This window comes from Onychomys torridus, chromosome 1, assembly GCF_903995425.1.
Source record: "Onychomys torridus chromosome 1, mOncTor1.1, whole genome shotgun sequence".
In the NCBI taxonomy this organism is placed as follows: Eukaryota; Metazoa; Chordata; class Mammalia; order Rodentia; family Cricetidae; genus Onychomys; species Onychomys torridus.
The window spans coordinates 172422759-172448905 of NC_050443.1; the positions used below are offsets into that span (position 1 = coordinate 172422759).

Consider the following 26147-nt stretch of genomic DNA (forward strand, 5'->3'; position numbering starts at 1 on the left):
ATTCAAGTTACACGGGCAAAGGGGACCTCGGTTCCTGCTCTAAAAGGTCTCACGAAGGGGCTACCCTTGTAGGCCAGTGTGAGAACACTTGCCCAGCATGCACAGAGCTTTGATCTTCAGCAACAAAACAGAACAAAACTTCTGCATATGGCTCAGGGTGTGCCAGGTGTAGTTTAACTTAATCCACCCACCCAAGCATCTTATCGGGAGTTTCAGGGATGTGGAAATGTTGCCCAAGATGGGTTAGAGGATTTATCCAGTCTGCATGTAACAAACCTAGAACTCTACCCCTTCTTCACCTGGCTCCAGAACACTTCTCAGCTCTCCTGGTGTCTCCCACACACCTGTCAGGCCCCGGCTCAAGCAACAGCTGTGAAACTGTTTGCTGGGGTAGGGATAAGGATATGGGGGTGTGGGAGTGTGGGAGTGGGGGTGTCCGGGAATCGGGAGTGCCGGGCTGCTCTGAGGGAAGAGGTGGTTCCCAGCCTGCCACTTCTGTCTTTGGGCCTCTCTGTCACAGAAAGGAGAGCCAGTTGTGGAGATACCCTACTGTGAGCTTTGCACAGCTGGACTGAGGAGTATGGAGAGATGCTCTCATCTCCTCCCTCTTCCTGGAGAATAACTTTGCATTTGAAGGGTTGCAAAGGAGTGGGTAATCTGTAACCCAGAGAGGGCAGCCTTGAGATTTCATCCGGCTGTGTGAATGTAAACACAGGTGGGTACGTGTGCGTGCGTGTGTGTGTGTGTGTGTGTGTGTGTGTGTGTGTGTGTATTTGCGCGCGTACGCGTTCATGTGTAAAACGTTTGTGTTGGGAGGAGTTTCTAGTTACATGTGCTGTTTCGATTCTCCCAGTCAGAATTGGACTTCTATTATTTGATTTTGAAAAAAAGTCCTAATATTTAGCTCAGGCTAGCTTTGAACTAGCGATCTTCCTGTCTCAACCTACCGACAACTGAGTTTTTATCTAATAATAATAATTTTTTAAAAGCCCTAGCAGCTGTCACTTACTGGGGACCTACTATGTGCCAGACATTGTGCTGAATTATTTTACTGTGAAGAAAACCATTTTTGTGCAGATGCACCCAGAGACACCCGAGTGTTTTTTCCCATTCATGTTAAAAGTGCAGTGCTCTTTACGCAGCTAGGATTTGGGGAGAGACCGGGAAGGGTGCTGGGATCGGCAGGGGGCAGGCCCTGCCTCCCTAGTCTCCACCATTTATTTTGATCGGTCCGGTGGCGACAGACTCGCACTAGGACCCAGGCGCCACAGCGCCTCCGTCTGTCCTGTAGGTTCATTCAATCTCCCATACACACAGACCCACACAGCGAGAGCGACACACACTCACACTCACAACTGCACGCAGCGAGGCTCGTTAAGTCAGGCCCGCTCCTCGCCCGGGCTTCCTCGGCTCCAGCAGGCCGGGTCTCCCAGGGGGCCCGCAGCTCGGCCGGCCGAGCAGCCCCGGACCAGGACCAGCTCGCCGGACCCCCGTGCCTCCATGGGCAAACGCGGGCGGCCGCGCAAGGAGGCGCGCTGCGAGGGCTCGGGGCTGGTCCCCGTCGCGCCCCCGGCCATGCCCCCAGCCGCGGCCGCGCCCCAAGCCCCGGCGCAGCCCGAGGAGCCGGCCGGGGCCAAGCCCCGGTGCCCCTTCTCGGACATTTTCAACACCAGCGAGAACTCGATGGAGAAGCACATCAACACTTTTCTGCAGAACGTGCAGATTCTGCTCGAGGCAGCCAGCTACCTGGAGCAGATCGAGAAAGAAAACAAAAGTAAGTTTAGGGGCCCGGCTGCTCGCCGGCGCCCAGCTCTTTCTTTCGCCCCCTTGGGCGACCCCTGTCGCCTGCTCAGCTCGCCCCCCCCCAACACACACACACACACACACACACACACACACACACACACGCCGCGCACACACGCGCGCACACACACACACACACACACGCACGCACACACACGCACGCACACACATGAACCCTCGGCAATAAAGCCGATGACACCGGAGAAAGGACACGCACGCACGCACAAAGCTGCTAAAGATGTAACAAAGACAGCGAGGGGAGATGGAGCCTGTCGGTGCCTTGGTCTGTCCGTCTCAAGCAGGCCCGGAGGACGGCCTGGCCGAGGAGCGGGGGGAGTGTTGTTTGCTGACAACTGAGCTGCGAGGCTGCGAGCTCGTCTCTCCGAGGTCGCCTTTCTTCCCTTTTTTTTTCTCCCTTTTTCTTTCCGGAGCCTTCTCGGGCAGACAAGTGTTGTTTTCTTGTCGCTCGTTTCCAGGGTTGGGTGGGGATTAGAAGCTGAAAGTTGGAAACGGTAAGCAGAGCTCAGGGCTTCCAGAAAGAAAACAGACACACATTACAACAATAACAACCACCACCGCCACCACCGCGAAACAGCTCTCCGCGCGGTGGGCCCCGGCTCTTCCTCCTGCCTACTTCGTTTCTTCTCCCTTCCCGCAGCAGGATTGGGCTCAGGCCATCGTGTCTACGACATAGTTCCCTTTTCCTCCTTGGCCCTGGGATGCCACGGCCTCTGGTCCCCTCAAAGAAACAGGCCGGTGGAACCAGACAGCGCCAGCAGCTCTCCCTGGACCTGTGGTCCAGAGCGCGCTGGGTGTGGGGCACTTGGCGAGGGGGATGTGGCTAAAAGCAAACTTTAGGATTCCACAGAAACAATAGTTGGGGAAGAAGGTGTGGGCTGTTGTGTGCGTTTTCTTTATTTTCTGAGAGACGCACAGGGCGAGCAAGGCAAACGCCTTACTGGGTACCGTGTCCCCCCCCCCCCCCCCCCCGTGGCGACCGATGCTAGGAACCCCACCCGGGCCTGGGCTTCCTTTCTGTATTTTTTTCATTTTTTTGTCCCTGCCAATCGGGGCCCCCAGCTCTCGCCAGGCATTCGACTTAGCACCCTAAGGGGGGCACGCGTGTGCTGCGTCTTCAGCACGGTCCTCAGAATAATAGCTGTGAGAAGGAAGACCGGGCCGAGGGGGTAAAGACTCACAGAGAGGAGAAAACCGAGATGTGTAATCTGCCAGAAGAAGTAGGAAGATCAATGAAAAAGAGAGAGCTGATTGCAACGTGTCAGATCTTGCAAGACCCCACCACCACCACCACAACCATCAAAACACAAAAACACCTTCACCAAATACACCCGGGCCTTTAGGGTTAAAGTAACCGAGTGTTGGCAGCGCAACTGTGGGGACTTGGTAAGATCAAAACAAGGATCTGTGTCGAGAGGTCGGTGGTGCGATCTTTTCTTTCTCTTGTCGCCTCTTTGCTCCGAGTGCCTGCCTGGCTTGCGAGAGGCACGTCGCAGTCAGGCTGTGTGGCCGAGTAGCTGAGCGATTATTCATTGGGGTGTGTATAGGGGGGTGCTTTCGTCTGGAGAATAGTTTCTGAAAAGCCCAGGCTAGTGGGGAGCTGAGTGAAGAGGTGGTTTTGTTTGGTGCGTTTGCTTTTGTTGCAGGGGGAGGGGCGCGATTTCTTTAGTCGTCCCCTCCCGGATCCCCTGTCTCTGGAGTCTGTCCCGTGGCGCCGACTCTGACTGGGGGGTGCACCCAAAGAAGGCACCTTGGCAATGCTCAGCGAACCTCGTCGTCCCCCCTCCCCCAGTGCAATGAGATATATTAAGAGGTGGTCGGAGATCCCAGCGTCTTGTGCCGTCCCCTACTTCATACCCACAGACAATTGGAGACCTACACCCCCCCGCGCGCCCTGGCCGCCTCCACCTCCTTGTTTACCCCGTGTCGGGGCTCCGGCGTGGCCACCAGTCACGTAAGCAGAGAGCCGGGCGCGCCCGACTGGGCTGCCCCGCTTGGGGCGGGCCCGTGGTGGCCGAGCCAAGGGCTCCAGAGGCCGGCACATTTGAGGGGCTTCCTCCCGGCCCCTCTCCCGGGGTGTCCACTCAACAGGCCCACCGGCCCTGGAGAGGGGCTCCAGAGCCTCTGCACCCCAGTCAAAGTCAACTTCATATGCGTAATCAGCCCCTCGGCCCGCAGCCCCCCTCCTCCGACCGGCTCCCCGCGGGAGTATTTTTAGCACTCTCGCGTCTTTTCGCCGCTGCTGTTTGGCTCGAAATGACGTGATGCCAACAGCCCCCAGATTTCCCCGAGAGCGTGGGGCGCTGCGCCGTGCCTGGCTCGGCTGCAGGGACTCAGCTCCAGGCCCTTGCTCCCTCCGCGACAGCTCACGTAGGCGGCAGTGACCCTCCTGCAAACTCGAGGAGACCACCCGTCGGACCCCCAGATTATTCTAACAGAAGCAGCCCACTCTGCCCACTTTATCCGCTCCACTCTCCTCCTCCCCCTCGCAGTCAGGGCACCTCTGCCCCCCCCCCCCCCCCCCCCGTACGGCAAACACCGAGCCCTACATCTGTCTCGCTTTATTGGGGGCGCTTCTTCGCGCAGCCGGCGCTCGCCGTTGTTTTCTGCTCGCTGCACACAATGCCCGCGCGTCACGGCGGTCCGCGTGTGCACAGCAATAACGCGAGTCGGGGGGCGGGTCGTGCGTGCGCCGGGCTCGGGCACTGCGGGTCGCTCCGCGCGCGCGGGGCTTGTTTTGCTCCAGAGCTCTGCTTTCCGAAACGCTTACATCATTCAGTTGTTGAGGGGGGGGGGGTGGGAGGGGAATCTGGGCGTTCTGATAGGGTTCCAGCATTTCCCTGGTCCCTGGCTTTTTGGAAGAAGTAAAGACCCTCCCCACCTATGCTTTGTAGTTATTATGATAGGGGTGGGTGCCCAGGTTTTGTTTGTTGTGTGAGTCTTTTTTTTAGGTCACTACTGCAAAGGGCATGGCTGGCGGGTTCAGGTGCACAACCTCCCCGCCTTCATTTCAGCGAGTTCCCCTGTAATCACTTGATCTCAGTTTCTCCGCCTCCTCCTCCTCCCCCCTCCCAGCACTAGACACATGGTTTCCACATGGAGACAAACTTCTTTCCTCCGACTGGACTTGACCTAGCTGCATCGTCCAGCCAATCGGCAGCATTCGCCTCTTATGACGTCACGCGTTGCTGAGGCCAGAGGCTGGGGGGCGGGGTCAGGACGTGAGCCAGGAAATCACTAGGCGCTGTAGTGCAGGCAGCTGGTCCAGTCTTTTCTTAAAGGTACTCTTTTCTTGGAGACAAGCCGGCCCTTTCTACTCCATTTCGGATTCCCTGAGCTCTTCCTGAGATGCGCCGATAGTGTCTGATCGCGCGTTCACACATTTGGTTTTCAGTGTTTGCAAAGTACTCACTTGGCTTATTTTCCACTGTAGCCAGAACTACTTTTTATTGCCTCTTTGAGGTTTCCGTACTGGGAGTGTTCACCAAGTTTTGGCCGCAATGATGAATTATTTCCATTAGATGGGGTGATTTTCTTGGGGGAGGAATTCAAATAGTTACTCAGTGTTGACCATGCACTATGTGCAAGGGAAGGCTTCCCTAGGTAATGCAGGTACAGTCTTCTGAAATGTCACCTGGTATGAATCTATGAATTTCAAAAGCTTCTAGAAATATTTATCACATAGGCAGTGACCTGTTATGACAGACTCAGAAACAGCCTGTGGCATCATCACCTATACACCTGTGGAATCCAGTGGAAGGGTAACAATTACAGACTACTACTTAGAAAAAGGTTTATCTCTCTACTTTGGCAAAGCCTAAAACTTACAAAATAATTTTTACCTGAATAAAAACTGGAAGTTGGGGGTTGGAGAGAGGGGTCAGTTGAGTGTGTACTGCTCTTGCAGAGGACCTGAGTTGTGTTCCCGGTACCTATGTGAGCATCTCACAGCTAGGTGTAACTCCAGTTCCAAGGAGAACCAACACTTCTGGCCCCAAGGGCATTTCCACAGATATACACATACATACACATATAAATCCTAAAAACAAACAAAACACCTGTAAGCTAGAAAAAGTTACGGTGTTAGCTAAGGCCCAGAGGAGAAAGACGGCTCTAGGGTTGGGGCAGGTGCTTTGGAGGATGCCTCAGCCAGGCCAGTGTGACTAGATAACAACAGCAGTGTAGTTTACTCTCTCAGGGAGCAGACTGCCTGGGTTTGAGGTAGGGTGTGTTCCTAGGGGCATGGACAGGCCCTGAAGCAGCTTCCCCTGTTGGTATAGGAAGCTTCGGCTAGACGTTGCTGCTGTGTGATGTTCTTTGGTTCCACCCTGTCTTCCTGACTTAATCTCCTCTGCTTGGCCATGAAACCTCAACTCCTGTCCAGCAGGTCCACCAGCAAACAGGCTTCACAGTCCTGCCTTTGTGCTTGACTCAGTCAGGACACCCTCACTCTCCTATTCCCTAGGGTTTCTGTGTCCTGCCCTTCCTTCATGACTTAGGCCAACGCCTGCCTCCTCCGTGAAGCCTATGGGCTGTCTCAGCTCCATGGGTGTTAATTCTTGAGTCAGCTTAGTTGAGAGTCTGAAGTGCTTTGCAATCAGAAGGAGCAGAGGTCCAAATTCCTACTCTGTTGTTTGGACACAAGTTACTTAGACTCTCTGAGGCTGCATTTCGTAAGTAGGGCATGTGAACATAATGATACCAACTCCCTTACATCATCACAGAAGGACTGAATCACCAGTTTTAAGCATTTCAAGCACCTGAAATACAGTACATGCTCAATAAATAGTAACTTATGGGACTGGAGAGATGGCTCAGCAGTTAAGGGCTTGTTGCTCTTGCAGAGGGTCTGAGTTCTGTTTCTAGCACACACATCAGGAGGCTCACAACTACCTTGACTCCAGTTCCTGGGGATATACAACAATACCCTCTTTTGGCCTCCTTGGGAACCTATATGCACTTGATACAAACGTGAACTTGACAGTCTTCTATTTGTTTCCTATGTGTTAGCTCCATCTTTGCAGGGAAAATAACAACATCCTGTATGTATATAAGTGTAATACATACATTCAGTTGGGTATTGGATGTGTGTGCGCTTCTCTTGTGTGTGCGCTTCTCTTGTGTGTGCTCTGGAGAGGCCAGTGGTATGTTTTTTTGAGACAGTCCCTTAGTGAACTTGGAGCTCACTGAGTTGTTCACTGGTTCACTAGAATGGCTGTCCAGTGAACTCCTGGGATTGCCTGTCTGCCTTGCCCCCAGCACTAGGGTCACTGATGAGTGTCACCACACCTGGTTTGTACATGGGTGCTGGGGATCCAAACTCAGGTCCACATGCTTGAGTGGCAAATGCTTTACTCCCCAGCCCATTTGTTAGGGTCTTACAGGATCGGGGCAACTATAATGTTTCCATATGTGTCATCTGCATAGTAGACACTTGCTAGAGATTTCTGGATGGGTTGCATCTGCCATTTCTTGGCTATGGCATGTGATCAGATTTGGAGGTCAGAGATATGACCAAACCTGGAAATTCTGAGTTCTGGTTGTTCGGGGGCAGTAAGTCCAGGGCCTGCCAAGAGATGATGGGTCAGGCCTGGACGACTGAATCTACATTCTGTCAACAGCTGTGATCCGAAGAGTGATTAAGTTCTTGCTTAGAAAGTAGGGACTAGAGTGACTTGTGCTAAAATGGAGGGCATTAATGTTCAAACAGGTCACATCTCTGCTGAGGAGGCATCTTTGGATGAATCTACTGATTCCATAATAAGCATTCAGTGTCTACTCCATGATTGCTTTATTCCCCCTGCAAACACTGTTGGTTGATTCACAATGGGATGGAGAGGTAGGGGGTTCATTTTCAGAAGAGTTGTGTAAAGATATTTGCTAAACTGGGCCCCCATTTCCTCCATGTTTTAGACTGTCTTCTTGGATTTGATGGGAGTTTAAAATGTGGTAGATGCCAGAAGCTCAGAACCCCAGAGCTTCCCGGTACTGGGCCCCCTGTGAAGGGGACCCAGGCAATGAAGACGGGCTGTCACTGTTATGGAGGGTTGGGGAGGAGGGTCCATCAGCTACCAAGGCGAAACAGCAATTGTTCAAACATCTTCTGTCTTTAACTCAAATAATCTTTCACTGGCACACGCAGATATGGGGTCTTCCTTTGGGGATGGCTGAGCCCAAGTCTAGATGTGAAACAGGGAAATAGAGGTGCCAGCATACAGCAGTGTGTGGCCGATCACATTGCACGATGTTAATCCCGACGACCATTATTGTGAGCATGAGGCTAGCCAGGTCTTCTTTTTCCCAGTCCACAGGCACCCTACAGCATGTGCAGTTTTATTACCTCATTTTGCAGTGGGGGTTGAGGGACTGAGGAGTGTGTGGGGGTGCTGGGTAACTTCCCCAAAGGTCATGAGCTGCATTTGACACCTGGGCCTCCAGCTCCAGAGCCCATAGATCTTCACCACATACACGTGTACTCGTTGTACAGCCAAGAAATGAAGTCCAGACAGGTGGAAGGACTTCACTGAGGTCGCCCAGCAACGTGAAGTGGGGCTGGTATCTGGAACACCCTGTTGGCTTTCCAAAGTCTTCCTGTACACACCTTGTTTAGAAAAGTGAGACTCAAGACGGAGTAGCCAATCAGAGAGGGTTTTTTCAATTCCTAGTTATTCAGCTCTCCTGGCCTTAAGTTCAGGGATCCTAGGAAACAACTCCTGCTCCTGCTGCCTTTCCCAAGTCTGTCCTCTGAGGTGTTAGAGAACTTAGGGCTGTTGCTATGGCACTGAGGCCAACAGCAGGTTCACCAAATGCTAAGTAGTTTGCCAAAAAAAAAAAAAAAAAAAAAAGAAAGAAAGAAAGAAAGAAAGAAAGAAAGAAAGGAGGAAAAAAATAGCCAGGCCCTAAAGAAGCAAATTGGCCGCAAAGATTAAGATTTGCATCCCTCGCTGTGGTTTTTTTGTTGTTGTTTTAGAGTCGTCTCCCCCCACTCCCCCCCACTCCCCCACTCCCCCACTCCCCCCCACTCCCCCCACTCCCCCCACCCCCCCACCCTCCCACCCCTCCCCACCCCCCCACTCCCCCCACTCCTCCACTCCCCTCCACTCCCCCCACTCCTCCCCACTCCCCCCCACTCCCTATTCCTGCTACCATGACTTTCTCTAAATACAGTTGCATAAATATTGATTTAAGCTGCGTTTCTGGAGGAGAAACGCATGCTTGCCCTGGCTCGGCCTTCACTCTAGATCCCACAGCACGTCAGGCCCGACACACCTGACCCCACACACCCTGGCTCCCAAGTGACCCGTTTTTTTGGGGGGGGAGGTGAGTTGTGGTTTTGTGGCTTTTCGGTTTCTTTTTCTTTAAGGGAGAGAAAGAAAAAAGAAGCAAAAAAGGCAACAGCTGAGTAAGAAAGAGACATTCTGCAGAACGGGAACCAGCAAGTGGTTTCCAGTGGGCAGGAATCCCGTTCTTTCTTCCCTCTATTTTCTGTTTTCAGTTTAAAGGAGGCAGGTGGAAAAGCAGCATCTTGGCCCCAGGGGGCCCCAGCAGCCACAGAGCACTCACAAGGAGGCAGAGGTCCAGTGGCTTGCCCACAGTGACACAGCAGAGGCAGAACAAGGCCTTTCTGTGCCGCGATCTTGTCTGTGTGATAGGAGAATGGGTCATAGATATAGCCCCAAACAGCTTTTGTTTTACAGGTCATGCGCTTGTAAAACCAGCCCTTCTCAGGCCTGACTTCCTGAGCCCAGGGTGTGTCTGGTTATTGCAAAGGTCATTACAACATTCTCAGCAGTCTTTCAAAATGAAGCTAATTTGACTCTGCTATACTAAGAAAACTATTTTCTCATAGATGAGGGGTGTTGGGGAAGGAGAGAAGAGGGTGGGGGACAATGATGGCCACTCTAAGCCTTAACTGAAGGAGGAAAATTCGAGTCTTCCCGAGGGGATCGGGTGGGGTATGGTTCCAGATGCAGAGTTGGGGAAGAGAAAGAAGCAGGAGAGAGAGAGAGAGAAGCGGTTCAGACCAATGGGTACCTGCCTCTGTGGTCCTGAGCTAGAGGCTCCTTCTTTACTTCCCCAACTTGGAGGATATTGTGCTGGGCCCCTCATTTGTGAAACATTTTGAAAGTTCAGGAGACTCTTTAAGTAACAAGTCAGCAAGAAACATATAAACATATTTTAGGTCAGAGAAATTTCTCTTCAAGGCTTTTATTTTATTTGTGATTTCTTTGTAGACCAGGTTAGCCTCAAACTCACAGAAATCTGCCTGTCTCTGCCTTCAGAGTGCTGGGATTAAAGGCGTGTGTCACCACCTTTTAAAGGCTTTTGGGATAAGACACTGAGTTACACTGTGGACTTAATGTGGCAATTCCACGGAGTCCCTCTGATAGTCAAAAGGGATTTTTTCTGGGTTAACTCACAATAAGCATAAGGGAGTTGGTCGAAGGCTCCATGAGGGGTGGGGTGCGGTCCAACGAAGTTCTCCAGAGAACTCTGCGTTGGTCCGCAGCAACAGCATCCAAGACCACGAGGTAACCAAGAGAGGGAGCATGTATGCATCCCAGCTCTTAAGGAGTCCCCCCTTGGCCATGCTGGGGGAGGGCGGGGGCAGCAGATATACCTAGCAGTTACCTGCTGCCTACTGGGGCGGTGCTTCAGGGGTAAAGCACAGACAACCACCCCTACATACCGCAGTCTCCCTAAATCATTTTTGTGCATTAGTTCGTTTATTTGTTAAAGTGTTACTTATGGAGCTCATATTTGTCTTAAGTTTGGAATTGTTAGCAGTGCAGTTGTTACCTTCACATAGTGTGTACTCTATTTCAATGTCAGAGTTATAAAATTTAGTTACAAAAAAGTCTCATAGCCCAGGCTAGCCATGAAACTCACTATGACCTTGAACTTCTGATTAACCTGCCTTTACCTTCCAGTGCTGGGGATTATAGGCTTGCACCACCAAGTCTGTTTTATGGGTGCTGGGGATTAAACACAGGCTTCATGGTAGGCAGTCCACAAACTGAGCTACATCTCTATTCAGAAATTCAGTTGTCTCAAAGTGAATCCCAACTGTGGGTACAGTATCTGAATTGATATTTGTGTATTTGGCTCTATACCCCAATATGGACAGAATAAAAACTCATCCTGAGATTCCAAAAGGCATCCCAGCCAGATGTGGTGGCACACACCTTCAACCCCAGCATTCAGGAGGCAGAAGCAATGGAATCTCTGAGTTTGAGGCTAGCCTGCTCTACAGAGTGAGTTCCAGGACAGCCAGGGCTACACAGAGAAATCCTGTCATGGGGCGGGATGGGGATGAGGAGTTCCTTCCTACCTGCTGCCCCACCCCTGCATACAGCTGCACCCCAAACATTTAAAAAGCTTTATGTTTTTGTGTTTGTATTTCTGACTTCAGCAGATCTAATGGACCCTCCTGCACTCGGAGGACAATTTCCACCAGGTCACAATACCCAGTCCACAGACCAGATAGCATGCCCTTGGCCATGAAGCACCTATGTCTCCTAAGGAGTTGAAGCACAGCAAAATTAGAAAGATAAACACACTGTCCTGAGGGAGGATGAGACTAGGCTCAAATTTGAACCAAGAAAGAGAGATTTGGACTATCTTGTATCTGAAATGTTTTACTTTGTGTATTTCCTGTCCTTACAAGGACACAGGACTGAAGATGGTTTGTGGGTTCCAATAGACAGGCTGTTGTATTAAAGCAGAGGGAAGGCCCAGGCAATGTAACTTCTAGCCACACGTGGCAAGCAGGAGCTAGGTTGTCCTTGTTTTTATCTCTGCAGGGGCCAGAGCTACAGAATGGCTCCCACGGCAGCCGGACCACCCCTGCCATGGTAGGTCCCTAAATTCTGAGTGCCATGTGTACAACTTTCCTTCATCCTTTTTGACCAGCCATGAAATTTAGCTTAATGCAAAAAGAAATATCTAAAACGGCCAAGAGCCAAACTCTGTGCTTGGTGCTCTGAGAGTGAAGTGTGTCAGCTCTCCAGGTCAGGTGCATATTCCAGTTCAAATATTAGCCAAACAGAAACCAATACCCAATTCTCGTCTGTCTCCTGGGAGTCTGATAACCAGTCTCCAAGACAGCTCTGACAAGTAAGTGCTCTCTTGGAATGGTGCGAATGCCCCCTTTTACTGGGCATTTACTATGTGCCAGCACAATGCTAAACGCTCTGTATTAAATCCTCACAAACATCCAATAAGCAGGTCTGTAATTACCTTCCTTTTTATAGCTGCCCAGAGCTTCGGCCTTAGCAAGGCTGGCTCACTTTCCCAAGCCCACATGCTATCAGTAGTGGGTCTGGGACTTAAACCCACTGTTCTTCCTTAGGGGTTGGGGAAGAGCCTTAGGGAGCTGGAAGTTAACAAGGAGCAAGAAATGGAATCTGGAATGTTTGTGGTATGGGTTGAAGACTCCAGGAAGATAGCTCCCTCGAGTGACTTCCTTTTTCCCCCATCCTAGAGTGGAGAGAAGCAGCTAGAGGCTTCCAGAGGTTTCCAGCTTCGACACAGAAGCCATTCCCTCGAGACTGATGCTCTGGGGTAGTTTTGCTTGCTTGCTTATGCCAGCTTGCTGGCACCCTCTGAGAAACTCGCCCAACCAGTAGGGCACCTGCGGTGCTACAGGTTGACTGTCAGGGCTGTGGATCCACACCCTGTCAGTCTCCAAGACTTCCTGGGACGCCCCAGCTTGTAGGGCAACTGGGCTGGGTGGTGCTTGGCGCCAAGGGCTTCTGCAGAAAGGCAGTGTGAATTTCTTTCTTTCTTTTTTTTTAATAAGGAATTTTTTATTCATTTTACATACCAATCACAGATCCCCCTCTTCCCTCCTCCTGCCACCTAGCCTCCCCCCAACCCCCACCACCAACACACCCCCTCATTCTCTTCAACAAGGTAAGGGCTCCCATGGGGGAGTCAGCAGAACCTGGTCCATTCAGTAGGGGCAGGTCCAGGCCCTCCCCCTGCATCAAGGCTGTGAATGGTGTCCCACTATAAGTAGTGGGCTCCAAAAAGCCAGCTCATGCACCAGGGATGGATCCTGATCCTACTGCCAGGGGGCCCCTTAAGCAGATCAAGCTACACAACTGTCTCACTTATGCAGAGGGCCTAGTCCAGTCCCATGGAGGCTCCACAGCTATTGGTCCATAGTTCATGAGTTCCCACTCGTTTGGTTTGGTTGTCTCTGTAGGTTTCCCCATCATGATCTTGGTGCCCCTGCTCATAGAATTCTTCTTCTTCTCTCTCTCTTTGACTGGACTCCTAGAGCTTGGCCTGGTGCTTGGCTGTGGATCTCTGCATCTGCTTCCATCAGTTACTGGATGAAGGCTCTATGATGACAGTTAGGGTACTCACTGATATGATTACTGGGGTAAGCCAGTTCAGGCCCCCTCTCCACTATTGCTAGCAGTCTAAGCTGGGGCCATCCTTGTGGATTCCTGGGAACTTCCTTAGCGCCCGGCTGTGTGAATTTCTGAGATGAGCTTGATGTCCAGTTGCTACTGGACAGTGTGGGCCAGATGGTTTCTATCAGACAGCATAGGCCCAACCTCCTCCTGTCCTGAGTAGAGCTCTAGAAACAGGAGTGGTGTTAACTATAACTGGGTTCATGTCACTCGCTTGTTGGGAGTCCTTCCACAGTTTACTTCCCACCTCACTTAGGATGAAAGCCAAACTCCTTGCTGTAACTTTCATCCCTGCTGTTCAGAGTATAGTGATCTCTAGGACAGGCAGTCTTACCTCCCACATGTCAGCTTCCCAGGCTCCATCCCATCTGCCAAGTTAGAATCTGCATTTACCATGGGTCTTTATCATTTAACCCTTAGCCCACTTACCATGATTTACGGTTTTACTTGCTTATCATCAGTCTGTATGGCTAGACTATAAGCACCCTGAGGAGAGGGAGCAAGCTCGGTTTTGTTCATCACTGCATAGCACATAGTGGATATCTAGGGACTATTTGCTGAATGAATGACGAATTTTCTGAGCTAGCTATTAACAAGAACACTATTGCACCAGTTATGGGTGATTCATAGCCATCATCCCAGCACTGGGGAGGCTGAGGCAGGAGGATTTTAGAGTTAAGGATAGCCTGGGACAGTTGGCAACTATTAGGATAGACTTGGCTATATAGTGAGGCCTTGTCTTGAGAAAAAGCCACAAAACAAAACAAAAGCTGAGAGCTATTGTTTACACAGAAATGCAGAATAGTCTAGAAGACTGCAGGATTTAGTATCGTTTGTTGTCACCACTAAATACCTTGGAAATCCCATTCTGGCTCATTCCCAAGGCCACCTGGAAGAATAAGTTGAGACCTAGTTCAACCTCCTCAGGTTGAGATTCTAGACCTAACAAATTTTGCCTAGCCAAATATGCTGTGTGTGTGTGTGTGTGTGTGTGTGTGTGTGTGTGTGTGTGTGTGTGTGTGTGTTGTGGGGGCAGTTCAGAAGACCGGGCTTTGAATCTAGTCACTGCCTGTGTGACTTTCTGGGCCTCATCTGTAAAACAGGAATCTCAGAGACATGCTGAGAGTTAAAAGAGCTATCTGGAGAAGCAGCGCTGTGCCTACAGTCTGTGGTGGTTTGAAGTGCCCCATAGGCTCTTAGGAGTGTCACTGAGGGTGGGCTTTGAGGTTTCAGATGCTCAAGCCAGGCCCAGTGTGTCACTGTCTCTTCCTGCTGCCGGCAGAACCAGAACTCTCAGCTACCTTTCCAGCACCCATGTCGGCCTGCACACGGCCATGCATCTGTGGAAACTGTGCCAACCCCAATCAAATGTTTTCCTGTATAAGAGTTGCTGTGATCCTGGTGTCTCTTCACGTCAATAGAACACTGACTCAGAAACAGTTACATGGTAGCAAGTTGGTAAATGGATTCATTTTGTTCTAGGCTCTGTTGAGACATTCTAGAATCAAGGTTGGAGCTCGAAGTGTGGGTGAGGTGACATCATCCATATCTTCAGATGAGCAAGAGCCTACGTTTTTATTGTAAATGCACCTGAGGCTAAGCCTGAAGGCCCGAAGCAGACGGGTCTAGGTGTGTGACTTAGTGCCCAGGGCCTGCTGGGGCCTACTCCGGCCTTCACCGGTCTGTGCCATCGGGAAAGGGGTGGTGATATCAACAGAGGGCGGGGGAAGGGCCACCCCAGGCTAGGGAAAAGGAGAGTGGCCAGAGCTGGGGCCATGACAAGAACGTGAGGCCCAGTCTATGCAATGGGGCTGCCTCTGGCAGAGTTTTAGTTTTTAGTTTACTTTGTTCTTGTTTGAGTCAGGGCCTGATTACATATCCCTCCCGGCCTAGAACTGCTGTGTCGATCAGGCTGGCTTCAAATTCATAGAGATATGCCTGCTTCTGCCTTCTGGAATTAATTCTAGTATTAAAAGTGTGTACCAAGACACTCAGCTCTTTTTATTATTTTATTTCATTTATTTATTATTTTTGAAGGCTTTAAAATCAAGTTGCTTCTAGCTGGCGTGGGGGCTAGTAAGTAGGTAAAGGCCTGCTGCACAGGCTTAGAACCAGGGTTCCTTATGATCCCAACACTCGTGTAAAAGTCTGCGTGACTGTAGGAAGAGACAGAAGGGTTGCTGGCTTGTTGGCCATTCAGCTTGGCTGAAAAACAGCAAGCTCCAGGTTCCACAGGAGACCTTGTCTCAAGAAGACACAGCAGAGAGCGCCAAGGCAGGACATTCAAAGTCCTCTGACCTCTGAATGGGCATGCGTTCATACGCGAGCACACACACACACACACACACACACAAATTCATAGGAAGTTAATTTTAAAAAACGGGGAAAAGAAATTTTTTTTTTTTTTTTTTTTTTGGTTTTTTGAGACAGGGTTTTTCTGTGTTGTGCCTTTCCTGGAACTCGATTTGGAGACCAGGCTGGCCTCGAACTCACAGAGATCTGCCTGGCTCTGCCTCCCGAGTGCTGGGATTAAAGGTGTGCGCCACCACTGCCTGGCTTGGAAAAAGAATCTTTATACTAGCAAAACCTGAAAAATGAGCTATCCTGGTATGGTGGCACATGCCAGTAATTACAGAACTTGGGGAGGTAGAGGCAGGAAGATCAAGGAGTTCAAGGTCATCCTTGGCTACTTAAAGAGTTTGAAGCTAGCCTGGGCTACATTAGACCCTATCTTAAAACAAGAATTACAATTTATTTATATGTTTATTTTTGTGATGTTAGGCATTGAGTCCAGGGCCTTGAGAAGGCTAGGCAAGCTCTTGTCACTGAGCCACACCCCAGCCTTTTCTAGTTTATTCCTGTTCTTGAATATAGGCAAAAAATTCTAAATAAAACATAAATTATAGGTTTGAGCAAGGCTGCAAAAAAAATAGCATCCCATGGTTGACCAGGTCATGTGCTCAGGCATCGTTGACAACGTGAGATCTACCAGCATAAATGACTACAAAAACAAATTACAGGAGATCACATGACACTAGCAGCAAAGATGAGGTCTTGAGCAAAGGACTCACAGCTTTCCTAAGGAAGGCAGCTGCGTCATAAGCATGGCCCCGGGGTAGCAACTGTATCAGTAGATTGGGACCCTGAGTGGGTCTGAGGAAAAATGATTTGGGAGTTTTTCAGACCCTTTAAGAATGTTACTTAATTGTGACATTTAAAGGACTGAGGTTGGGGCCCCTAGGACCTAAAAGATCTGAAAACTCACTCCACTTTTCCTTTGAAACTTGAGTCAATCAGGAAAGAAAATTCTAGAGATGAGAAGGGAGCATGCAGCTGAAGGCCCAGGTTTCAGCTCTTTCTCTTGGGTATGTCAGCTGTGTGGAGTGTGGCTTGCTGGCATTCTTCTCTGAGCTGGATGTTCTGAACTGAAAAAATGGACTCGGGCTGAGAAGTCAGTTTAGTGATAGACTTGCAGGACACAAACTATGAAACATTTTGGAGGAACGTTCACTTGGCATCAATTTACCAAATCCCTTTTGAATTCCTTAACTCCCCCCCCCCCATGATGCCCCCCACCAGGGTTTGGTTGGAGGTGTGTTCTCAAGGGTAAGCAAACTACTTAGAAGTGCACATTAACAGAATCCTGCAATGCAGACTTCTTTTTGGATCCAAGTTCATGCAAAGAAAAAAGAAAGAAAAGAGGGGGGGGAGCAGTTGAGAGATTAGTAGTACACCGTTAAAATTACCGAAATAGGCAGCCGTAATAAGGCTATTTAATAAAATGTAAAAAACCCTTTTCTAAAGCGAGAGATGGGTCAGGATGGGAGTCAAGTGCAACTGTCTGAGCCTTTGCCAGTGGTCTGATCTCACCAGAAAAACTGGAGTTAAAAACAACAAACTTCCAGATTCAGCGCTCTGGGATTAACCACCGCCTCCTCTGCCACTACCCCCTCCCCGCCCTCTCCCTTTCTCCCCAGCCTGGGCACCTGGGTCTCTTGGTGCGTTTCCATGTGGTTGGGAAGTCAGCCGGCAGCCCTGGCGACTGGAGCCCTGGGAGACGGCAGCCACCTCGCGGGTTTAGCATTACGTCATCCCTTTAGACCCAAATTTATCTCGGCTGCACACAGCCCGGCTGCTCCGAGCTGCCGCTGACTTGAGCGCTTATGCTCCAAGTTAGACAAGGCTGACTCACTGGGCAGAGCCAAGCTCTTCACGTTTGTGGACCCTGGAGGAAGAGGAGGCTGCTGCCTTCATATGGGAGTGGGTGTGTTTGTGTGTGGAAAAAATGGGTAACTGTTAGTGCAGTTGATTTCTAGGACCTCGGAATTCTTGCTCCCCTGTCCAAGCTCTGGTTCTCTGAAATCATTACAGATAATCCTGAAAACTGTGTCTACACCGTAAGCACTTTGCAGATTCGGAACCTGAACAATCCTAGTGTCCTCAACAACAGTGTCTGTGGACTTGTTACTGAACTCCACAGACTTTTCCTCCTTTCTCCTTCTCACCTGTCTGCGGAGACTAATCAGCCTCCATGTATGAGTTTGCAATATATCACTTGGGAATTGGCATCTACTAAACTGTACTCGGGGAGTGGAGGGGCAGGAAGGACCCTAAAATTGAGAGGTTGGACTGCTTCTTCAGAGGCAGATTGTCCCCATCCACCTTCAATTGTGGTAGAGCTGGGGGATTTTTGCTATTTTCAAATGGAGAGGGAGAGGAAGACACACACACACACACACACACACACACACACACACAGAGAGAGAGAGAGAGAGAGAGAGAGAGAGAGAGAGAGAGAGAGATGGAGAGACAGACAGACTGACTCTCTTTAGTAATAGGTAGACCCAGAGACTGGGAAGATCCCAGTTCTTGTGTCTGTGGACATGGAACCCTTGCTTTCCTGTTTTCCCAACCATGTCTGTAGTGCAAGTTGGCTTCATCTGAACAAAAGCAAAGCCACAGCTGCTTCTGGGATCCCCCTGACTAACACAGAGAGGAGGGTGCGTGCGTGCGTGCGTGTGACCGTGCCCTTCCACATGTGCAGGTGGCCTTCGGTGACTCTTGGGTGACTTTTCACCTCTTCATCAGCCATTACACAGGTATACCTGCCACTGGGTACAGTAAACTGTCACTTCCTATAAAGGTGATTTAAATTCCCAGAGTCCTTGGAATTTGGAGTTGATTTTTTTTTTTTTTTTTTTTTTTTTTGAGACAGGTTCTCCCAGCTGTCCAGGAACTCACTCTGGAGACCAGGCCTGCCTCCACCTCCTAAGTGCTAGGATTAGAAGTGTGAGCCATCCCACCTGGCAGAGTGGAAAACACACACACACACACACACACACACACACACACACACAATTTCTTCCTACCTCTATCCAGTAATGTCCTTGGCTGGGAATGAAAGGCTATTGTTACCCGTATGCAATGGGAAAACCCATATGACCTATCCAACAGCCGAAAAAGCACAGTCCCTTCTTTAAAGTCTAGAAAGTTCCCCTGCCCCACTGTGGCTTGTGAACACTTTTCCTTTTGGGTCTCCCTGAATTTGACGAACATCTATTTCTTAAATGCTGTGCCAAGTGTAATATTTAAAAGGGCCTGTGGCCTCACTGGAGACACTGCTCATAAAGAAGGAGGAGGAAAGAGAGGGAGAGGGAGAGAGAGAGAGAGAGAGAGAGAGAGAGAGAGAGAGAGAAACCAAAGAGACAAGAGAGAGCTTTAAAATACAGCACAAAACCCATAACATTTTTGAGAGGGTAAGTGATCCATCCCAAGATATATTTTTTGCAGTAGCCATAACATGACCACAAGGAAGGGGACATTGTCTCCCCACCGGGAGGAGCAGGTGAACATACGCAGAGACAGGTCATGGCTGGTTCCCACAGCTCCCACTTGCTCCTGGAGCATGCAGCACTCCAGTCATCTTGCTTGCTTTCCCCAGAGTTCTCAGCTGGCGTGGTTTTGTGTCTCATGGGACATGTGGCAATATCTGGAGGCATTTGGGGTTGTCATGCCCAAAGGGTGGTGGTGTGCTACTGGCATCTAGTGGGTAGAGGCTAGGGATGCTGCTGAGCATCCAACAATGCACAGAACAGACCCCGGCTCCCAGGAGGAACCATCAGTGTCAATAGTGCCAAGGTTGAGACATCCCTTAGACGAGGGACCTGGAGAAGAGGTTGGTGGTTGAGACAGAGAATGGCTAGTTTTCAGTGTGCTCCCTGCTTTTTGTTCTTTCCTTTTGGTGTTTTGAGACAGGGTTTCTCTGTGTAGCCCTGGCTGTCCTGGAACTAGCTCTGTAGACCAGGATGGCCTCCTGAGTGCTGGGATCAAAGTCATCCATCACTACCTCCTGGCTCTCCCTGTTTTTTAAAGTCCCTGTTGTCAGTTACCTTTCAAGAGAAGAGCATGGAAGGAGCAATCATCATAGCTTCCGTTTAATGAGTGCTTAGAATGTACCTACTGATAGAATTATTTCATTTAGATTTCACAACGAACCTTACTAAATATATGTTTCCTGGGAACAAGCTCCATGTCTGTTTCTTTCAGTACCATAAACATAAAGTCTGGTTCAGTGCCTGGCATGCTTTTGACCTCAGCACCATGCATAAATGGAAGAATTAAACCCATTTTATATAAGAGGAAAAGGAGCTTCAAGAGTCCACATAGCCAGAGCTCCTATTTGAACTGAGATCAGTATGATTCCAATGTCATATCTTTATGTCCTTTCCTTCTAGCATCAGAACAGGTTTTCTGTCTAAAAACGCTAATGAGATACCAAGAAGACTACGGTCCCAAAAGAAGAGACTAGAAAACCTTTGTCAGCGTCGCCGCTGCGGGGGAGGACCGCATGGACGTCCTCTCTGGCTCTCATTAAATGATCTCAAGTTTCTGAACAGCGATTTTTGCTTCTCAAGTGTATCTGTGACGCAGCCTTTGCAGATAGGCAACTTTCCTGTTAATGGGTGAGGAAACCAAGGCATTAGAGTTCCACAAGAAAGCAGCAGAGGACAGATTCAGTTCAAGAATGAATGCTCTAGGCCCTGAGCATCAGCTAAGAAGTGAGTCTCCTTAGGAGCAGACCCAAAGCTCAACCAACTCTTTTTCCTCAGAAGCAACGTATGTAAGTTCTTAGTCTTTCCATCCTTGAACGAGAAAAACGAAAGCCAAAGAGAGACTACAGCTCCCAGAGGCCATCGCGGAGTCCCCTAGGCGCAGGCGCACTGAGGCGGCCGGTGTCCCTAGACACCCGAAGTGCCGTGGCAGCGGCGGGGGCGGGGTGGTTGGACTACATTTCCCAGGAGGCATCGGAAGGGGCGGTCCTCGCCGCTGCTCGGGTACCTCCCCCGTGCTCGCGCGGAGAAGTAAACAAACCGCGCGCGGGCTGCAAGCTGCGCGGCGGGCGCGGCGGGCACGGCTAGGGCGGCGGAGAGCGCGCCGAGCCGGGGCCGAGCTGGCCCGCCCGCCCGCCGCACATGTCCCGGGGCGTCGTGGGACTGTAGCTGTTTGTGGCGCCTCCTATCGGCCGGGGGCGGGAGCGCGGAGCCCATGGAGCGGGTGCGGATGATCAACGTGCAGCGCCTGCTGGAGGCCGCCGAGTTTTTGGAGCGCAGGGAGCGAGGTAACGGCTGGGCGACAGCCGCCTCGGGCCCCGCGCGGGAGTGCTGCGCGGCTAGTGAGGGGAGGTGCGCGCGTGTGTGGAAGTGCGTGCACCGGTGAGGGGAGGTACGCGCCCGCGCGCGGCAAGAGGGGCACGCGCGTGTGGGAAGAAGTGTGCGTGTTTGTGGTGCGCGCGCGCGCGAGAAGAGGTGCGCGCGCGGGTGGAGAGGTGGGCGCGCCGAGAAGGAGGTTTGCTCCGGAGTGCAGGTGAGCTCCCGAGTGGAGGCGTGTAAGAAACCCGCGAGCGAGGGCCGGCAGGTGTGCTTGCGTGCATACGGAGTGAGCGGGAGCTTGGGCAGAGGAGAGGGCTCTACGGGAGGACCCGAGGAGAGGTCTGAGGGCGCTGGAAGAGAGCTCTAGCAACTTGAGATGAGTGGGTGGGGAGCTGGGGAGGTGTGGGTGCAGGAGGCGGGGCCTGCGAGAGCCCTGGGCGGAAAATGTCCCCCAGGAGAGCTGCGGGAGGGACGCAGCGTTCGACGTGCTTGTGAGATGGCATTGCATTAGAGGTGGAGGCCGAGGGAGAAATGGAGATCCTGGGGTATTGGGGTGTGAAGAGCAGGAATGCTGTTGTCAGGAGAGAGAGAGAGGTCCTTCCTAAGACTTTGTGATCGAAAAGAGGCGAGGCACATAAAAATGCGGAGCCTCGCCAAACGAAGGGTTTTGTTTGGTTTTTGTTTTCGTTTTTTAAAAGGCAGGTGAAATCTTTTGGGGTGCATGGGTAACCGGTGTTAGAAATTTTTAAAAATTCTTTTAAAAAATGTTTGGTGCTGGAGAGATAGCTCAGCCGCTTAGAGTCCTTGCTGCTGTAATGGGGACCCACATTCGGTTCCCAGCACCCAGGTTGGGCAGTTCTCAGTTCCTGTAGCTTCAGTTCCAGGAGATCCATCATGTCTCCGGGCTTCCCAGAAAACATGCACACATATGGTGCCGGTACATAGACTCCTGCACACTTATATACACATAAAAAATATTTCTTTTTAAAGGAATTCTTGGATAAAAAGGTTTTGAGAGGAGGGCGGAATTTGGTTTAGAAGAGGTATCAATATACTCTTTTGGCAGTGGGTTGGGTCTGTGTATGCCACCAGATTGATGTCCAGGCAACGAGTGGGATTTGTTCCTTAGGGTAGGGTCTTGTTGTATAACTCAGGCTGGCCTTGGAATCAGGATCTTCTCTTCTCAGCCTCCTGGGATTAAAGGGATGTACCAACATTGGCTGGACACTGGAATTTTATTTTCTAATCAGAAAGAGTAGAAACAGTTTACTTTTTCTACTTAAAAAAAAATGTGATAGTACAGGACCTTGGATTTGTAGATCCATGGATTTGGCTGTCTGTATTCTTCTTATACCTTTCCCCCCTCTTGCTGTCTTTAGAGTGTGAACATGGCTACGCCTCATCGCTCCCCTCCATGCCGAGCCCCCGGCTGCAGCATTCGAAGCCCCCACGGAGGTTGAGCCGGGCACAGAAACACAGCAGTGGGAGCAGCGCGGCCAGCACAGCCAGCAGGTAGCCGCTCGGGGAGTGGAGGGACAGGGAGGGAGGGGCGCAGACCCCAGGGCTGGCACCCACTCCGGAGCACCACCACCCTGCAATTTCCTCTCTAAAAATGAAATGCAGAACAGGGCCCCATCTTAAACCTAGAGGACAGGAAGCTGAAACTTGGTAGGCCTGTGCCATGCTTGTAGCCACATGCTGAGAGTAATCTTGGACCAGCTTTCATTTTTCTTTCCAAGTTTATGATAGTCCAAGAAGAATTTTTAAAAAGCCAGAAATAGCCCTGGTGAGATATAAAAGAGAATCAAGGCTTTGTTAAAGAAATAAAAATGTTTAGATATGTTAATGGCCTTGTCCATTTGTTAAGGAGGAGGAGGGGAAGGGCCATTCGGTGTAACATTTGCATCTTATTTAATGGAAACTGGTTGGTAAGGAGGTTTTAAAGCAAATATAAGGAAGATTCTTGCCCTCTAGGACGAATTTTTTTTTTTTTTCCCAAAACATGTTTGTCTAGAGGTGCCGAGGCGTAATTGACTTCCCCTTTTGGTTAGCGTCTGGCTGACACTTCAGTATTTTGGTTCCAGAAAGCCAGCATATCCCAAGGATTTCTGTCGATAAGCAGTTTTCAAGAAACCTTTCTTAAGAGAAGGGTGTTTTTCCATTGATAAGAGGAAGTTAAATGAAACCTTTCTTTCTCATCCTGTAAACATTGTCTAGAGAATAAAAAGATGAATTCATTTGGCCAGGATTGGGTAGCTACAGATCCCTACAGGCTGTGGGGAGCTCTAGCAAGCCGGCTTGGGTTGAGGAGGTTGGTATAGTAGCATCCAAGCTCTCAATGCAGAAAACCTGGGTTCCTGTAGATAACAGTTGCAAGCCGTGAGGTTGAATCCTTCTATTCTGCATTTCAACATCCTTGACAAAACTGGATTTACCCCCCCCCCCCCAGTCACACCTGTAGAGCTACATGTTTTCTGAAGACTGATATTTTTAAAATTAACTTTTAAATGATAAAAATAGCCTTATGTTTAATATGCTGTATTTGTGAGTCTAGATGATCTCTTGTGGTATGATGTGTGTGTGTGTGTACATGTACATTTAAATATATTAATGGTATACATTTACAACACATACTTGCTTGTCTTTGTAATTTTTCTGTTTATACTGTTAAAAATTAAGATGTACTCAGGAATTTATCTTTTAATCCACATGTAGATTTGCCGTAGTTAATTTTCTATTCCTGTGACAAGCGCCACAGCCAAGGCAACTTACAGAAGAATTTATTGGGGGATTCTATACTGTTTCAGAGAGTGAGTCTGTGACCATCATGGTAGGGAGCATGGCAGCAGGCAAGCAGGCATGATGCTGGAACAGTAGCTGAGAACTTACATCCAATCCATAAGTGTAAGGCAGAGAGAGAGACAGAGACAGAGGGACAGACAGACAGACAGAGTGCCTAACTGGGATGGTGTGGGCTTTTGAAACCTTCAAGACTGCCCTCAGTGACACACTCCTCCAATAAAGCCACACTTCTTAATCCTTCCCAAACAGTTCCACTGGGACCAAGCATTCAGATCACCACAAGATTTAAACAAAATGTAAAAGGTTTTTTTTTTTTACATTTATGGAACGAGTGCCATATAGGAAACTGGGCCTCAGTTCTGTCATATTATAAGTGTTTGGGTCCCTGTGTTCTAGAAATGAGATCTATGACATCATTGCACTTTTCTTCCATCCCTTACTGTTTTCATGTGTAAAATAAGGTGTATTAGATACTCACCAGGTTCCTCCCCCTGAGTGCTGATTGACAGTTTCAGGACCTGGTTACTGTAGGTAATTATGTGTATCACCTCATCATTGCACATATGGCATTTTTACTAAAACCACTCAATAGAGAAATTCATAAGATATACATTTCTAGATTTTACTGATTATAATTCATCATTTGGAAAGTTTTTGTCCATTATTATCATTATTTATTTATTTATTTATTTTGGGGTTTTGAGACAGGGTTTCTCTGTGTTTTGGTGCTTTTCCTGGAACTTTGTAGCCCAGGCTGGCCTTGAACTCAGAGATCCGCCTGCCTGTACCTCTTGAGTGCTGGGATTAAAGGCATGTGCCACCACCACCCGGCCCCTTATTCTTTTTTCACACTTAACACTGGCTAACTTAGGGTTTTGACTGAGATTTTCATTCATGCTACTGTTAATTAGGATTCTTGTATATTATATGAAGCTACAATGTTAATTATTGTGTCTTATTACAACATGTCAGATACATTGTAAAACTGTAAGCATTTTAGGGTTCTGATAATATCCAAGAAAAATATATGTACCCTGGACCATTTAAGGCTGAGAAGGTTTTTGTTTCTGTTTTTGTTTTTTGTTTTTTAAGATAGGGTTTCTCTGTATAACCCTGGCTGTCATGGAACTAGCTCTGTAGACCAGGCTGTCCTCAAACTCAGAGATCTGCCTTCTGTGCTTGGATTAAAGGTGTGCACCACCACTGCCCTACAAGAAAGGTTTTTTTCATGGGAACTTAAATAACAAGGAAACAAGAAAGGAAATTGATTTTATAAAATATAATCTTAAGGTAGGTCCAGGCCTGTGTATGTTAGGAGGCCTATGATGGAGAGCTAGTTTATTAAAGCAACACTAGAAATTATTTCTTCGTAGCCATTTATATAAAATTTCTGCTCCATGGAAGTAAGGGAGCTAAATATAAATTTCTAATACCAGATGTTTTCAACACGGTCTGTTTGTCAGGGGCACTATAAGCTTCCTGTCATCTTCAAGCCTACCATTAGATCAAATATATTTTTATTTATAGTGGTTATATGAAACAGAAAGATGATATGTAGAAATTTCAGTTTATCACCTCAAATGAGAGAACAGAGCATGTATGATACTATTTCCTGCTCAGTTACCTGTGTAGAAGTTGTTCCTTTTTATACAACTTCTTAAACATTGATTACCTTTTCTTTTTTCTCTGTGTTTGGCACTGTGGATTGACCCCATCACTTTGCAAAGCTAGCTGAGTGCCCTGCCACTGAGCTGCACCCCCAGCCCAGCACTGATGTCCTGTGTTACCAGTGTTACCATATGTCATGAGGCAATATTGCTTTGATATTGTAGCATCTTAGAGATACAGTGGCTGCCTTTCCCCCTAATGTTCTCAGGTATACTGTGATATTCCTGATATAAAATATTGTCCTATGAATTTGTGTTTGGAGTTATTTGACTCATAGCATAAATTCCTCTTCCCCCTAAGTCTTGAAATCATACTTTTACAGAAGTACAAAGGAAAGAAAATGAATGATACAGGTGGTATTAGAAATCTGTACCTTGCAAATGCTAGTAATTTTACCTGGCAGTTGGGAGGTAGTACCTGTAACATGTAATTATTTTTTAAGTACATGCTTGATTTTACTGTAATCTTGGCCATACCTTTTGGCACATGTTCTAAAATTGAACTTGCTGAGATGTTACTTACTGCCCCCGTTGGTGAGGCTTGTTGCAGTAGAAGTCTGCCTCCTTGGGAGCAGCAAAGCTCAGAGTCTCAGCATTGCTGTTCTGACTCACAACTGAACAAAATCTCAAGGTTTATCATCTTTGAAACTCTGCTAAGTCACAGCTTTAGTGTCACACTGGTTCATTTTTAAGTATTTCTCAAATACATCTTCTCTCCTCTTGACTTTACTAGAACTCTCCTAGCCTCGGCCATCGTCTCAGCCGAAGAAGTGTGGTAACTGCCT

General features: G+C 49.1%; 1 protein-coding gene across 3 annotated transcripts in view; it reads left to right on the forward strand.

Moving 5' to 3' along the window:
- Positions 1–1295: 1295 nt before the first annotated feature.
- Positions 1296–26147, forward strand: part of Mxi1 (MAX interactor 1, dimerization protein) — a 68080-nt gene continuing 43228 nt past the window's right edge. The window contains exons 1-2 of one of the 3 annotated variants that reach the window (XM_036172427.1): positions 1296–1774; positions 22273–22405. In XM_036172427.1, coding sequence (XP_036028320.1) covers positions 1501–1774; positions 22273–22405 — 407 coding nt within the window. In that variant the 5' untranslated portion in view covers positions 1296–1500. Of the gene's footprint in view, positions 1775–20559; positions 21108–22272; positions 22406–26147 lie in introns of those variants that run through there. The other 2 variants (XM_036172438.1, XM_036172447.1) reach the window with 2 other exon arrangements.